A 17412-nucleotide genomic window follows, 5' to 3' on the forward strand; every position below is an offset into this window, starting at 1 on the left:
TTTTTTATCTAACCCCTCCTAAAATCTTGTTTGTTGTCAGCCAAACTCCACGAATCTTTGATCTTTTGTGTTTCACCTTTTAACTATTAGCCAGTTTGTCAAAAAAATGAGAAATCTTGTAGATCTGCAGCATTGCCTTGACAGACATAGTCATAATGGAAAACGTGGATTGGGCAAAGCATTGTATGAAACAGTAAGACGACAGTTTTTTTTGTGGTTGTGGTTAACAGATACGTATTTTGCAACGGTTGTGTTCTCTCTCTCTCTCTTTCTCTCTCTCGTTCTTTCTTTCCTTCTTGGTTGTTTTCTGCCTTCCTTTTTGTGTGGTGTGTCACAACAACAGATGGTTGGCTGAAGAAAGAGCAAGAGAGTAAGCAGAGAAAGAAGCACAGAGGCAACTAAAGGCAGGGCTCCTCAGAATGTTTCACAGTTATTAAACACCCAGAGAGTGATGTCTCACTTTCTTTTGTCCTTTTTCTGGCTAACTACATCTGTCTGACACTGTGTTGCTTTGTAAATCATATCTCTCTTCTACCTCTCACCTCCCTTTCACTCTCTCCACTGAGAAAGAATTGCAGGTTTAGGAGTGTATTAACCCCACTTCAGACATGCACCCCTTTACTTTAATCAACTTAACATGTAGGTCTTGTGTCTGAATAAGCACTAGTCCAGACATTGTAAAATTCCTCTTTCACTTTCAACACAGCACAAATCTGAATTGCATATAGACAGATTAATGTAGTACAAGGTTTACCCTGCAGAGTAATGCAGGCTAACTCATGGCCATCCTGGGGGAACTGGACTAGCGATTTCACACAGAGATCAACAAGAACTCAAAAATTGTTTGTCTCAACACAGTCCTTTTTCTAATAAAGCATAATGAAGAGGCTAGCTATCAGCCCTGTTAAGAAGTTTACACTGACGATGCTAACATGGAGATTTTTAGCAGTTATAGTATAGCAGTTTTTACTCCCCATCTTCATTTAATGTCTTAGCATGCTAACATTTGCTAATTAGGGCTAACATCAAAGTAGAAGTGAGGTTGACAGGAACGTGATTAGCTTTAATTAAAATTTTGACCTGGTGATGTTACAAGATGAACAGTAAAGGAAGTTATTACAGTTCATCCTGAAGGGAAGATAAATATCTTGACCAAATTTTATGGCAATCCATCCAGTATTTGTTGATTATATTTCAACATATATTTTTGACCTAAAGTGAGGCAGCAAACAACCAATTGACCAATTGACCAATCATTGTTACAATCCCTAGAACCATTACATTATACTGTTTTCATTTACCTGAAGCTTCTATCCAATGCTTTTTATTTAGAGTCCATTCAGCCATGGGGACTCAACCCAAGTGTTTTGCAAGTACATTAAATGCTTCATGCAAAAACACAACACTAGTGTTGGTAAAAATCATCTCTGTGTTTTTACTGCAGAAGATATGAACCTGCCAGGGTTCTCTTATCGTCACAGAACATCAGTTAAACTCTCAATTTGTAATTTCTGTTTAATTTGCCTAAGGTTATTTTATGTATTAACAAGCACCAAAATAAGTGAGTGTGTGAGTGGGATATCTTGCGGGACATCAGTTAATATCCCATGCAGTCTCTGCCTTCCAAACATCTCTGTCTCACATTTTTTTCCTTCCTTCTCTCCTGTAATGGCACACTTTCTCTTCGTCCTCTCACCCTTTTGCTCCTGCCGCTTACTTCTTCCCTTATTTTCATGTGATTTCCTAAGTTCAGTCTTTTTCTTAAACAAACTTAATGGCCCTTGTTTCTGTTTTTCTTCCCGTCTTCTTTATCTGTATCTGAGCATACACAGACTGCATGTCTCTCTCGTCTTGGCTTTCAAGCCACTTAAATAAGGTCTTCTCTTCTGAGAGGTTTGTTATTTGGTATCACTTCTCCAAACTCTCAACCCTGCTCTCATCTCCTCTCTGCAACCTCTTCTATAGGCCTCTTTCCTCATTCTTTATTTGTCTAAATTCACATGTGAAAGACATTTATATGACGCTAAACATCTCTAGAACTTTTTTGCAAAAGTGTATGGGAGTCACCATGTGAGTGAGCTTATCATGTAAAGTGACCTTTTTGAGCTCTAACGTTTTTATTCAATACAGCTGTGATAAAGCAGTCACTGTTAAGTCCTCAAAAAAAGTATACTTCCCAAGAAAGTAGATGTCTGAAATTTCTTATCATCTTTCCTGTTTTCCTTTCCGTCTTCGTAACCCTCTCCTCTGTTATGTGCTCCCATCAATACTGTCTGCAGAGCTCTTCTCATTCTCTGTCCCCTTGTCTTTTTCAAGTGCTTCAAAGAAGTCATCGAGCTGCCATCCTCTCTGAGTCTTTGTGTCCTCTTCAGTCGAACGCTCTCCTATTTCCCGATTCTGCTTGAAACCAGCCAGATGATCTCTTGCCATCCCTTTGCTCTTCTCTGTCTGCTGGTTACTAGAACACAATTTATTCTCATTAACATGGTTGCAACTCTCCTTCCCCAATAACCAAGGTTTATTTATTGTCTTTCATATTAGTTTGGTGACTGGGCAGATTACTAGCAGCCTGCGCATGTTTCATATGGCCAGAATCAAAGCACCAGGCATGTAATGTGCCTAATGAGCAGTCATGTCCCTTTTACTGACCTTCTCTCAAGTATTTGTCACCACATCTCTTTTTCTCTCATCCCTTGTACTCTGTCCTCAGTGATGACAGTCAGATAGCAGTGATGCTGTTGCCCCCCTCATCCTCTTGTCCTTTTCAAGTGTCTGTCTGCTTTAATTGCCTCCACGACCGCATGGCTTCATCTGAAGTGGCTGCAAGGCAATTAGGTCACACAGTCGCTGGTGTGTCTAGTGCCTGTATTTCAGACCAGATGATCAATGTCCTGTTTGTGACTGTCTCAAACTACATCAATGAGCTATTCATCATTGATACCCATGCAGACACACTGACAGACAAGGACAGAGTGTGTGTGCTGTCAGTGTCGCTCTATAAGTCAACGTGATGTCGGAGGGAAATTCCAGAGACATACATTCATCAGTGCGGCCTTCACGTTTACATGCACTTAATGAAGTTTGCGTCAGCTTTATGTGCATTAGCTTGATGTCACAGTATTGTCTACCATGAGTGACTTTTGTAAAATATAGTCTCAAAGCTTTTATTACATCATCAGTATGCTAAAGGATCATTCTGGTTTGTTTCAACTGGTTGTATCATCAAGTTAATTGCAGAAATTTGGGAATGTGTCAACAAGTTAAACTTTTATTTTCTTACGTTTTTATTGATATAATAGTAGTTAAAAACAGTATACTGGTGAATACAGTTCTTTTAATTCCCATTTAGAATTGATTACCATACTTACAAAAATAAGATCTAAGTTGTAACTAACTAGAATTATCCTTTAATGAAAGAGCTCAAAGCCTGTAAATAGTTTCTGCTTTATCTGGTAGCTCATTTTCCATCACAGCTCTAGCTCAGTTGTTTTGGATCATCTTCTGCTCTCACTGGAGGAGATGTTGTCAGTACAGTATTATATAATTTACCTGAAAAAAATTGTTTTTGCCAATGGTTGAATAGACCTTATGGAGATCTTAAATCAAGTAGTTGATAGTTCTAAACAATTCAGGAACTCAAAAACAAACAAAAACAAAAGGAAACTCGAGAAACTATAGTAATGTTCAGTTACTGTGGTCTTTCTGGAATTAGTGTTATGTGTAATGTTATTGCTAGAGGCTTTCACCATTACAGAGTGCAGCTTCCATTAGCTATATCATGTTATCTAAATGAACGGGTGAGGGTGAAGTTGTAGGGCAGTGCTCTGCTTCCTTATCTTGTACTGCGTTAGATCACTGCATCACTAATTTCCCCACACAAGCTAATGTTACATCGGTCGATCGTCATGAGGATGATGCACAAATGCACAGAGTAAAAGGAACCATTACTGGGTGTGGGTCAGTGTGTAGTTGAGGGTCAAGAAAAGAACTAGCAGATAGATGGTCAATTGGAAGAAGAGACTGAAAGGCAAAGGAACATAAGTTTGGAGGGAGGAATGTAGTTTTGTCCTGAGTGATTTATTTATTATATAATTCCAGTTGGCCATTTAAAAAGCTAAAATAAGGACCAGTCTGTTCATGGGGACAGAAGCAAATGGTGTCACTCCTAGATACTTTGATGTACTTGGGGTTTGAATAGCTGTAGGTGGCCATAGCCATTTAAGAGGATTTCCCCTTGTGTAGGTGTCGCTTTTTCAAACAATCTAGAAGGATCCAGAAAGGTCATCACAGATCGTCTGTACATTTTTCCCCCCTCAGTAAAATTTCAAATTAAAAGTGACAGCCCTACGCCCCCTGGCAAAATAGCCCAGCCTTCTCTGAAAATGCTCATCAGTCATTCATTTAACAAAGACCCTGATATCTCCAGAGAAATTACAGCAAAACTGAAGTCATTTTTATCGAATCAGTTTTTCTTAAAAGGTTATTTTTGTGTTTTGCATGTCTGTGGGTGTGCATTCGTATTTCATGGAATCACAAATGCGTTTGCCCTTTTCAAATTGTACACCAACAAGCAACAATGCCAGAGACTCAGCAGCCACACAGTAACATTAAGAGGTCAACTAGCAGAAAGCAGAAATTCAAAATTCAAATGGTTGTTGCGGTGTGCACAAACAACATTTAATATCTGAATGAGTCATCTGTGCAGGAAAAACTCTCTGATCATTAGGAGACAGAAGTGAGATGATGTGAAAGAAGGCAGGCAAGGCGTGAGCAGCCATTCTTTAAGGGTATGTTTTTTGAGGACGGGATGAGTCAGTTCCTGCAGTTAACTGTTGTCCATGTTGTAACAAGTGACATGTAGAGGGTTTGCACTTGCATATTGGTGATCTTGTGGTTAAAGGGAAAATAACTGACAGCGGCCAAAGCACAGCATATTCTGATGCAACTAGAAGTTCATGTGTCAGAACACCTCTCTTTATTCATTTTAAAACAGTAACTGATTAAGATTCAGTAGCAGAACAAATTGTCCTTTTTATCCTTAAAATCTGAAAAAGTTACAGAAATATGGAGTCTTTGCATCAGAGACACACAGCAACAGCAACATATTGTCGGTGAAGTTTTTGGCCACCTGATGAACGTTGGACCAAAAATCAAACCTCTTGCAGTTCTGTTTTGGTCTCTACCAACTCCTGAGAAAAATAGCTTGCCAAATGCTCACTCTACCTTTGTCTGTCTGCTGTTTTGGTGCTGGGTGGGTAGTGTATAATATAATAATAATACTAATGAGAACATTGAAAGTGAGCCAAAACGTGAGCAAAAAAGTGAGCTAAAAGACACTAAAATGTTGAGCTGAGGGCAGCTGCAGATCTGCACACCTTTTATATAACACACATTTTCACCAGTTATTGATCTAAAAATGTTGGTCAATGCACCTGCACCAGCATTAGACCATGAGATGAGAAATATAGAGTTCATAGTATATTTGAGCCCTAAAACCTGCCTTTGAGTTAAAGTGAATATGGTTTAACTGTAGATTTAACTGTTTAAAGTTGTACACGATAGAAGTAAAATAAATCATTAAATGGTTATTTGTTTGTTTTAGTGCAGTTGTACATGTTACTAATAATGTTCGAAAGTGAGACTTTCCTTTGAAATGCATGGTATTACATTGTACTTTCAAATGAATGTTTTTTCTGATTATTTTCTGAATTTGATTCAAGGTTTTGTATTTGCAGCTTCTGAATTGTATAGTAAAGTCTTAGTATATCTTGGAGCTATTGGCCATGAACATATGCGTGACCCTGACTGTACACACACACACACACACTTAATGAGATTCGACTGCCACTCTGCATCCTTACCTCAGCATGTGCATCACACTTTATCTTCTCACACACACGGACACACACACACACACACACACAGGACATGCTAATGAGATGCAGGAGCACAGTTAGCCTTGTAGGTCAGAGGGATGGGTCACTTGCTCTGGCTCAAGACCAAAGTGGGACAGTTAAAGTGAGAGGCATGGAGAGGTAGTGTTGAGAGAGACGGAATGATAACGCACACTGTAATTGTTTATTTTTTTTTTGTTTTGTTTTGTTTTTAATCTTCCATACTGACTTAATGAGCTCAGCAAAGATTCAGAAGCAGAGGCATCTGTCTGAGGATTTCGCAGTGTAAACACATTCTTCATGAAGTCAGATAAGCCCGCTGAGGAGACACAGACAGCGACGCTTCAGCTCGCTGTCTTGCTGAACACACACGACGAGGTTAACTGCTCTCACCTCAGCCAGTAATGTGTTGCTTTGTGGAAACCAGTGTGACACACATAAACACACGCACAGCAGACAGACTGTCTAGAGTTATTTATGCTGCTGTGAGAAGCAATACGCCTGATTTTCTCTCCTTATCACCCCCTCTCTCCCTCACACACAAACATACACAGATACACACACTGTGGTCTAATTGCAAGCCTTGTTGACAGTGTGGTCCATCATCCGTCACCCACCATACCCATCCATCTCTCCTCTATCTCATCTTCCTTCTGCTCTTGTTTAATTTATACTTTGTACCCTTCTTGTGTATCTCCTGCAACTTGCATGTTTCTTTCTTGCTATAATCCCACCATCTCTCTCTCTCTCTCTCTCACTCACTCACTCTTATCTCCTCCTCTTTCCATTTCTACTCCCCAGACAGACATTATCTGAGGGAATGGCGATTGATTTTCTTTAGCGTGTTTTCCTCCATCTCTCAAGGATTTTTCTCTTATTGCTACATTACTGTTTCCATAAAGGGGAGCTTACATCCCTTCTCTCTCTCACTCTCTCTCTCTCTCCATTCCTGTCCTCCTCCATTGAATGTGCGTGTCTTTGTAGGGTTCAGTTTTTACTTTGTGTTCTTTCTATTTCTGATCTCTCTTTATCTGTCTCCTCTGCAGCCATTCTATCTTTACTTAGTAAGGTAGCAATACTAATGTGCAGTAAGCATCTTAGAACTCCCATCATGCACATTAAGAGCAGGAGCAATGCGACATGCATCAAATTTGAAAGCTTGACTTTACATAAAATCAGACTTTTTAAACAAAAGTACCATTAGTACACATTTGTTACCTTCTTAAACATCTCTCTTTCGCTCTCTTTCTTCATCTGTCCTGCTTTCCCTTAGCGGGTATCTGACTGCAAATGTTCATCAGCAGAAAAAGCTCCACAAACACAATTCTTTTGCCTCAGATGAAGTACTTATTTCTGGATGAAGCACTTTTGCAAACTTTGGCCCAGAACCAAAAATAGCTTCCTTACTGTATCTGTCTCTGTCAGATGAAAGAGGCAATGACATATTTTATTCTAGGAATTTAAAGTTTTCTCCCTAAAAGTTTCTGGCAGAGGGAGTTTAAATACTTTGTCTTTTCTTCATCCATCCTCTCTGCTCTTTTTCAGTCTTATCCCCCCTATCTGTCAGCCTCTCCTTCATCTGTACTCTCCCTCGCTCTCACAGTGTCTCCTGTTCCTCTTTTCTCCCTTTAGTCCTATTAGTTATCTCCTGATGGGTCATTAACTATTAAACACCTGAAAGGGGGAACAGGAGCATAGGAGCATTCTGTGTGGTTTGTGTCTAGCTTGCAGAAATAAATGGACAACAGGATGATGACAACAGAGAGATGGCAGGAAAGGAGGCTGGGCATGTCCATAGGGTCTCTGTTCTGTAGTGATAAGTGGAAATCAGCAGGCTAAGAGAGGAGATCAGTGCAGTTTTCTGGCCTCTGTAAAGGGGAGTCACTGAAAGTACAGAAAAATGAGAGAAGGGAAGCAGAAATTTACATTAACATCTCTAAATGCTGCTCTAAAGGCTGTTTTTTCTCTACATCATTTCCCTTATGTAAAAAGGTTAAGATCCTTACTTGTTTCCTTCAGGAAATCAGCGCAAGGCCTTCTCTTCAGAAGGCTTTTTGTGAATAAAGAGACTAGTAGAGACTGAAGCCTTTAGATGATGAAAAGTCTCTTGTGTCTATTGAGTTACTGAACCCATGTGTTAAATTGAATTTATTGAATTTTGCTTCCATCTAGTGGTCAATAGACAAAAAATTATGATTTTTCCCTAGGAATATACGGCTGCAGCTGATGTCTGTGAAAAAACACATCAGGCTTTGCTAAAATTATTTTCAGATGTGCAGATATTGATGAACCTGTGTGTCTGTCTTCAGACAGTCTGATGTTGGGAACTGAGGTCGACCTGCAGCGAGTGGAAAACAGTGTGTTTGCCATGGAGACAGTGTTGAAGTCATGGCTACAAGAGCAGGGAGGAGACAGAGAGCACCTACACCTCCTGCTGCCCAGCCACCAGGACAATCCCATCCCAGGTACAGGTACTGCACACAAACCTCCTTCACACCTCCTCTAGTTTATTTACACCATGGATGTATGTCATTTCAGCTGTTGGTGACAAAACTAGTTGGAGTGTGAACCAATGTACCCACAACCATATAGCACACAATGCTTGCTGTGAGAGGCATACTATGAGAACATGCAGTTTACAGATTCCGTTATCCAGGTCACATATAGATACAGATGACATGATACTGTAACAACTGATGATGCCTTTTCAAGCTTTTTTTAATGACATTTGTCATCTGTGTAGTGTGTTTGAAGTGTGACATGCAGGAGCGTCTGATTAGCCCCGTCCTCATCCCCCTGAATCCCAACCTGGGTGTGAAGACTGAGAGCTTCCAGGACTTCCTGTCTGTCACTAAGGGATCAGCCAATCACAGCCAACCTCCACGGAAACTCAAAGCAATCAAGTAAGTGACATGGCTGCAAGGAGGGGCGTCTTACTACAACTAGGTGCATTAAAAAGTCAGCTTCTATCAGCTTTCAATTCAGATTTGTCCACATGCTTTTTGAACTGCTGTAACACATTTTGTTAAAAGTCTCGGATTGCTAACAGACCAGGAATTTTGTTGCACTGTGAGTAGCCTGAATTTGCAAAACTGGTTTCAAGGACCATACAGTTGTTTCTCAAAATAACCAACCAACAAAATCTGTTACAAAAGACAAGATGAATGTATTTTTTTCTCTCAGTACACAAAGTTTAAACCTTAAAGGGATTGTCTACAAATGTTGTCCACCTTCACCAGCTTTCTGTTCACACTCATGTTTACTTCTCTTTTAGAGTGTTAGAGTTAGAAGGAGAAGAAGCATATGTGTGTACAATTATGTGTGGATGCTCCGTCCGCCATGTCTGTAATGTTGCATATATTTAGTAAAAGTCTATGAATGGCTCCATTCTGACAGCAGGGAGTTGTGGAATATTTCTCAGATGAAACTGTGTACTATCACATCAGAGTCTGCTTTGTTCTGCTGGCTCTGATTCTGGAAAACATCTAGAGTTGGGCAGAATGGTTGCACCAGTCCTGAAAGCTCTAGTCGAGAATTTTCTTTTACTTGTTTGTCAGGAAATCTTTTAATTCTCATGCTGTAGAAACTTGTGGGGTGTGATCTCAGTGCACAAAACAAGTCTCAAAATAAAATAAACTTACCAAAGTATGTTTAGTAGCATTAGTAAGCTCAGTGTACTGTTGTTAAAGATTATTGATGGTCACCTTCAACCAAAATATGTGCCTAAAGGGAGTCAGTTCTAAAAAAAAAACTAGAAAAAAAACTAGGTCATAATTTAACATACCACAATGATAAAGAAGATGGAATATGAAGGAAAGTATGAAGGGCTGAGAGAACAAAGAATGATTTAAAAAAAATCAAATAAAATGAAATAAAATAAAAACACCTTACCCTGTTATACTTATGGGGAGAAAATGAAAGTCCCCATAATGTAAATCATTAAATATTAGGGTGAAGACTTGCCTTTAAGGTTAGGCTGAGGTTAGCGTTAGGTTGAGGTAAGGGTTAGGATTAGGTAAATAATGTTTATTCATATGGTTAAGTGGTGGTTAAGCCTCCAGCAAATTAATGTAAGTCCATGCAATGTCCCGAGAAGTGATGGAAACATGACTGCGCGTGTGTGTGTGTACTGTAGGACCCTGCGTGCAGATGGAGTGTGTGAGAGTGTGTTGTACGGCCTGCCGCTGGTGATCCGCCCAACCACCTGCTGGCAGCTGGACTGGGATGAAATGGAGACCAACCACAACCTGTTCCACGCTCTCTGCCACACGCTCAGGGTGTGTGAATGTGTTGCTTGATCTTGTTCATCTGATATTTTAGATTTAATCAGCACAAACTGGAAAATCTCTGATAATCTTGTTTTGTTTTCCCTGCAAACCAGGTTCATATTTTCCTTGAAACAAACTAGCTGTTACAGTCAGACAGTATTAGTCATATTTCTATCAAAAGAAGAGTATAAAAGTGTTGTTGTTTACTGAATAAACATACATGCTGCAGAACTTACTATAATAATTTTCTAAATAATGAAAATAATTAGTTTAATATAGAATTCTGATTGGGACACAGTTAAACATAAAACAGAAGGTTTGACCTTCTGATTGTCCACTTCAGGTTACTCTTTGCACCTCGTAACATTTTCAGGCTTCCTCTGTGCACTGCAACTGAATGAAACTGTTTGATGTTAGATTTATTTTTCCATCTTCCAGAGTCGTGACTGGTTCCTGCTGCTGCAGGTGGAGCCCACACAGAGGTCTACAGCTGGAGGCTCAGGTCCGTGTGTTCGTGTGTGTGAGAGAGTAGGAATTTATTAATCCTTGAGTGCACTCACATGCCCTATGTGCATGTGTGTTGTGTACAACACAGGTGTGTGTTCTCACTACGTCCTCCAGCCATCCCCGTCTCTCTCCTTCCTGCTGAAGCCTGTGGTCACCAGAGAGTTGCTGCTGCCCTGCTCTCTGCCTGTCTCTCCTCAGGAACCTGAACCTGATGCCATGCAGACTATACAGGTTAGCTGATTGTTGTTTATTGTGAACAAATTACAGAAGTAGACAGAACTCTAAAGGAGAAATAAAAGAATTTTAGACACAACTGTACATACTGATACCAGGAATTGAATATCAAGCTGATGAAAAACTGTTTCACACCTTCAAAACACATCCTTATCTGACTGCTGAGTTTTTCTGTGAAGCAATCCTCTCTTCCTCTGCAGTAAAAATACCATATAGCTGATGACACAAGAGAGTGTGACACTGACAGTTTTTAAATTGCAAATTCATGTAGACTGCAGCTTGACTGGTGTGCAGAAGCATCTAATTGCAACATGCAAATAATACTTATTTTAAAATTAGCACTTAAAATAATTCCCCATCTTCAGCCAAAAAGTCTAAGTTTTAATTCTTAAGACATAGTTGTTTATCATTTATATTTTGGACAGGTCAAGCTTTTGATTGATTGTTCTACCCTGGCACGGGTCTGATGTGTATAGCTTCATGTCACTTTGTTCAGTGTTTATTTGCATGTTACCAAAATGTTGGGGGAGAAAAAAAAAACTGAAGTTCAGACATTTTTAGGTGATACTGTTGTTCTCTGTCTGTTTTCTCTGTCAGGCTTGTCTCACTCAGCTGGATGAGGAGTTTGTGTTCAGCCCTCTCTCTCTGAACAGTAACCTGTACCAGCACCTCAGGAGCAGAGGCCAGTTCTCTCAGCCGCGATACCCATACAGGTCAGAGGGGGGTACTGTGATGGTGGACTGTGTTTAATATTCAAATGAAATAGATACAGAGGTCAGTGATGTAAGAAAATTTGTTAAAAGTGAGAATGATGGCGTTTATAATAGAGCATGGTGATCATGACAAAGTCAAATCTTTTTTTATTTACTGTGCCTCATATCACAAATCGCATATTTATTCTGAAGGGGCTTTGCAATTTGTACAGTTTACGACATCCTCTGTCCTTAAACCCTCAATTCAGATGAGGAAGTAGTCCCATAAAAACTCCATTAACTGGGGAAAAGAATGGAAGAAACCTCAGAAAGAGCAACAACAACCCCCACCCAGGATGGACTGACATGTAATAGATATCACGTGTACAAAACAACCTGTTAAAATTACAGTACAGGCAATCATCAATCACATGCACTGTGATGGTGATATTAATGATGATTATGTAACGATGTGATAAGAGGTTAAGATTAACATTATGAGGACATGATGATAATGATGGTGATGTTGTTTGATTCCAGGCTGCAACAAGCAGCTGCCCACAGAGACCAGTCTCAACCACTAGAGGGCACTAAAGGCACAGGCAGCAGACTGCCTCGGCAGGTAAACCCAACAGCTTTATGGCAGTGTGAAAGTCATGATGAGTTGCTCATATGATGAGTGAAATAAATATGACACAAACAAAGTTGATAACATCACATGAGAGTAATCTGACAGCAGGAAGAATGTTTTAATGAAACTTGTTAAGGTTGTGTGCAGACAGCATGCGCTTTAATAATGCAACTTCCTGCTCACTTTTCGGTCCCATTTCCGAAGCAATATAGATGAGGTTGATGTATTTGAAGTAATGTTACTTTGGTGTTTTATTACTATTCTAAACAACCTCATACCTGGCAGCAAACATTTGTTAATCAAGAACTGAAGAAGGAGGTAAATGAATCAGATGCAACTGTGTCTCCTTATCGTTCAGTAGGGGAACAATGCAGCCAGTGCTGGAAGAAGCACTCAGAATCAGGTGTTGTGTTGACTGGGAGGAACATTCTCCATCTGCAACCAGTTTGAAGAGTACTAAACAAAGATTTGAAAAGCAAACTAACTAAAGCTGTCAGACAAAAATGGTGCAGTAAAAAGTGCAGTAATTCTTTTTGAATTTTTGTGCAGTAGAATTATCTATTAGTGTAAAATGGAAATACTAAGTAATGTGTAAGTAGCTACAAAATGCACTCAGGTACAGTACTTGATCAGATTAAGATTATAACACAAGAATTATCATGGCTATGGAGTATTCTGTATGACAGCATGTGAAGCAGCAAAAGTTGGAGAAAGACTCAGTTTCATGTAGGCCCAAAACTAAAACATTGCTACAGGAAGAGATTAGAGATTAGAAGTGTGTAATGTTGTGAATCATTCTTTTGTTCTGTTCTAGAGTTTTTATAGTGACTCATAACTCTGATAAAACTAACTGGTGTGCTATGGCTTTGGTTTTATCTCATAAAAAAATCATCTTGAAGGTTGATGCCAATTTGCATCTGTTACATGATGCATTACCAAAATTCTCACACAAGGTAAAAATCATTTCAGAAGTCTAGTTAACGCTTCAACTACTGGAAATTTGTAAAATATTTAAACATGTTTCATGCCTTTTAAGTTTAACTGATTATAGACTTGGATTGCACCCCAACAATCATTGTTGGTGTCCATATTTTACAGTGTTATACTTTGAACGATGTGAACATTTTATCCCTGCATGTTATTTCGTTACATGAGCTGAGGCCGTCTGTGAGTGTGTAGCTGTTGGCAGTGTGACTCATCAGGGTTGATAAGGCTGCTGACATGCAAATAGTTCACTCCAGCAGAAAAACACAGAGAAACTGTTCATCCGCTCTGCTGTTGTGTCGTTCTGTTCTTTGGCACGCGCTCTTTTTATTCACTGCGCTGGAACTTAACCCTTAAATTTTGACATAATGTTTGTATTTGCCCTATTAATGTCTTCCTCCTCTCACCTTTTCCTCTCTATTCTTTATCTCTCTTTTGTTCCACCTCCTTCAGAGCCTCCTACTCTTCCTCTCTTATGTCTCAATTTTTTTTCTTGCACCTAGTCAGTCAAGAGTACCGAAACCCTACATCTCAGCTTGTATTCAGTCAAAGTTGCCAGTTTATTTTGTTGATTCAGTGTAATTCTAAGTACTATTAAATATGTGTCTCCAAAGCGTATAAATACCCTCTATTTTGAACCATAAAGGCTGTGTGTTGTCTCCTCTCAGCCACAAAACCAGGGTCGACTACTGGGATCGAGCAGCAAGGTCAGGGCTACTGTAGCTCCCTTCCCCTCTTCCTCCTCCCACTCCTCTTCCTCCTCCTCCCTGGGACCTCCTCCTGCTAAGGCCTCTCGTCCAGTTCTGACGCTCCTCAGCAGCAGGAGCAGGAGTGGCGGAAGCCGCTGGGCCCCTGCACCTACTCAGCAGGAGGAAGACAGTGATGGTGATGGTGTCTCCATGGTAATACAGTAAGAACGCTGGAGAGTGGGTGGAAGAAAGTGGGACGAGAGGGCAAAAAAAAACAGAAACTGGGAAAGGACAGAGAGAGAGGTGGTGAAGTGCATCCTCAACAAGTCATTTAACACACACACTTTACAGCGAGCTGCAGAATAGCTTATTCAGCACACACACACAAACACACATTAGGCACATGGGTCTCCATTGTAAAGTTTGTTAGTAATTAGGCAGCTCATAAAAGCTTTAAAGACTTTGTAAAAAAAAAAAAAAAAAAAAAAAGGGAAACATGCATAATACACACAGCATTCTTTGCTCTCTATTCTCCTCACACAAACAGTATTAGCAAGATCTGAATCTAATTAGCCTCTGTGTGTGTGTGTGTGTGTGTGCGCGTGTGTGCGCATGTGTGCATGTGCGTGAGAAAGGAAAGTTTCGAGTCACATCGAAATTCATTCGAGGCCATCTGCAGAGTGCTGAGGCAGCAAAAAAAAAAAAAATCACACACCGCGAACAATGAAGAGGCGGGAGGAAAGATGAAAAGAAGGGAAACAGCAGGACAATGGAAGCCTGGAAGATTCAAAAAAAAAAAATGGAGGGAAGGAACAGAAAGTTACAAGAAGAGCAAAAGGTGGGTGTTGTGGGAGATCAGAGGGAGATTAAAGGACATATAAAAAAGCCTTGTCTGCATGTAGCAGCACACCCATTATGTCAGACATACTGCAGCTATAGTACTTAATATACAGTGACTTATAGACAAACACACACATATGCACAGTGCATTTTCATTTTGCCCTTAAGCCCTGGTGTGAACACAGCTTCACTGTTTTAATGAGACAGAGAATAAAGCAGCAGACAGAGAGGCCTCTCTGCTCTCCTTCACTCCCACAGCTCTCTCTCTCTCTCTCTCTCTCTCTCTCTCTCTCTCTCTCTCTCTCTGTGTGTGTGTGTGTGTGTGTGTGTGTGTGTGTGTGTGTGTGTGTGTGTCTCTGGGGGGTTGAAAGCCAGCATGGGTGTGTGTGTGTTTGGGGAAGGAAGGAGAAAACTGGTTTTAGAAATTGCAGTGCATCCTTTACAGTAATGAAAATGACACACAGAAAGGGTTTCCGAGGACTTGCGATGAGGGTTTGCGAGGGGTCAGAGCAGTTTCACAAACGTTTAACCCGTGATTCATACTCATATGTACATGGCAGTCGCTTACACATAGCCATCATCATCCGCATAGACACATACAGAAGCTTAATGAGTCTCCCGCCATTCCACCCCCTTCTTGAACCTTATAACATTATAGGGACTACCCAGTGGCAAATGTCTTCATGACGTTGTGATGTCACAGGACTTTCGTATTCATGAATTACATCCACAATGATCCCTTTGTCCCCGAAGAGGATTTGACAAAAACTACCCCCTGACATTTTAACCGCTTCTTTCTCGTTCCTTCGTCCGTTCCCTTCTCTCTCTCTCTCTCAGTACTTTTAAGTTAAATCCTTATATGCTCGGAGAAGTTGAGTCCATGTGTGTGAATTTCATAAATTTGTACAACTAGAACCACAGCAGCATCTCTTGTCTGCAGAAAGGTCATCAGCAACACTCATTAAATGTCATAACTGTTAGAGATGAATGGGGCGTGACCAGCAGTCAACAAAAGTGTCTCTATTTGTGCTGTATGTATCCATTCGGCATTGAATTTAACAGAAAGTGTCTCGCTTGCTAAGGGATGCTTCAGGTTCAGGCAAGTTTTTTACGCCTTGAGAAACTTCTTTGTTCAGTGTTATGTTTACTCCACAAGACAAACATCCTTATCTCATAGTTCACTTATCTCAAAGAGCTCATGTTCCTGTTGAGCTTTTGACTATTTTTAATGTATTTTCTGAACAAAGGAAAGCTGACATAGATTGATGCTATTTGCTCACTATATACAGTATATATTTTCTGACTTTCTCTTAGCATTGTATTTTAACATTGTCAACATTGTTTGTGAACTGCAGGTTAATAAATTGTCCTAAAGTAATATTTTGGTGGGAGGATTATTACTATAACTTTTAGAGATAATTTGCTCTAGAAAAAATCAGATATAACCTTTTTACCACCCACTGTCCCAACCACATTATGCTAGCATTAGGTACATGAATGCAATCACATCGAGTCTCTTTGTGGGACAGTGGTGTGTTTGTGGCCTGTTGCAGATGGTGTATGTGGTTAATCTGTGCCATCTTCATCTGTCAGATGATTTGCTGTTTAGCTGACGAACAGCCCAGTCCTGCATTTACTACTTCACAGTAACATGTTATCTTTATACATTGTCAAATAGAAAAAAGTGTGGGTTTTTTTTTTTTTGCTGGCAAAATGGCAGAAATGGCTTGGTAATGACAAGACGAGCTGATTGTAGAAATTGCATTAGTGTCAGCAGGTGCTGTTGGTCATTATGTGAATTAGAACATTAGAAATTGCTTGACCCACAGAAGGTAATCACATCAAAACAATGTTGTGAACAGAGTGATCACTCACTGCTGTACAGGAGTCTCCTGCTTTTTAAGTTTTGATTCAGCGTTTCCTGAGGGTGGAGAGTTGACCTTTCTCTGCACCATTTTTTGTCTCATTTTGCAGACAGTAAATACATATATATGCGTCAAAGTCAGCATGGACACGAAACTTTTCTGTTATGGTTCCACTTTGGCTGATAAGTTCTGTATTTTTGTACATAGAATTGCTGGCTTCCTGTTTCTTGAAACTTGTACCATTTGTTAGTGTTTATGGCAATGTTTTGCCATTTCCTGAGTTTTTTGGGGTTTTTTTTCATTCTTATTTAAAACAATAACTTTTTTGGTCTGTCTGCCTGGTTAAATATGCAATGTTTTTTTCTTCGGCGTCTCATCAGTTTCTATATCTGAATCAGGATAATATTAGTGCGGTGACTTCCTGCTTTATTCCTTTATTCTCAATTTTTTCTCTTTCCTGTAATTGTCCATACTGGCCACAGGGATGGCATAGGACTCTATGACTAGAGCAGGAACATATACAGCAATTCACAATTCACATAGACATTACAGGCAGAGAATAATCAACAATGTCATAAGCGAGAAGCGCCTTGGCAGCCAAATGGTTATGGTGCATGCACACATAGCAGCAATGTCGCAAGTTCACCCCTAGCCTGCAGCCTTTGCTGAATGTCATGCCTGCCTTCTGTTCCCCATTTCATATCAGCCTCCTCATCTTGCTCTGTCCAATAAAGGCAAAGAAAATACAATCCCACCACCACCACCATCTCCACCCCAAAAAAGAGAAAGAGGAAGTGCATCTCTGAGG

At 40.0% G+C, this 17412-nt stretch overlaps 1 protein-coding gene across 2 annotated transcripts in view; it reads left to right on the top strand.

Moving 5' to 3' along the window:
• LOC124054949 (meiosis 1 associated protein) overlaps positions 1 to 17412 on the top strand; it is a 44220-nt gene that overhangs the window by 22734 nt on the left and 4074 nt on the right. Inside the window, exons 5-13 of one of the 2 annotated variants that reach the window (XM_046381501.1) lie at positions 8204 to 8365; positions 8638 to 8797; positions 10030 to 10171; positions 10601 to 10664; positions 10758 to 10900; positions 11501 to 11616; positions 12136 to 12217; positions 13879 to 14112; positions 14535 to 14737. In XM_046381501.1, coding sequence (XP_046237457.1) covers positions 8204 to 8365; positions 8638 to 8797; positions 10030 to 10171; positions 10601 to 10664; positions 10758 to 10900; positions 11501 to 11616; positions 12136 to 12217; positions 13879 to 14112; positions 14535 to 14737 — 1306 coding nt within the window. Of the gene's footprint in view, positions 1 to 8203; positions 8366 to 8637; positions 8798 to 10029; positions 10172 to 10600; positions 10665 to 10757; positions 10901 to 11500; positions 11617 to 12135; positions 12218 to 13878; positions 14738 to 17412 lie in introns of those variants that run through there. The other variant, XM_046381502.1, reaches the window with a different exon arrangement.

This window comes from Scatophagus argus, chromosome 23 (genome assembly GCF_020382885.2).
Source record: "Scatophagus argus isolate fScaArg1 chromosome 23, fScaArg1.pri, whole genome shotgun sequence".
NCBI lineage: Eukaryota > Metazoa > Chordata > Actinopteri > Scatophagidae > Scatophagus > Scatophagus argus.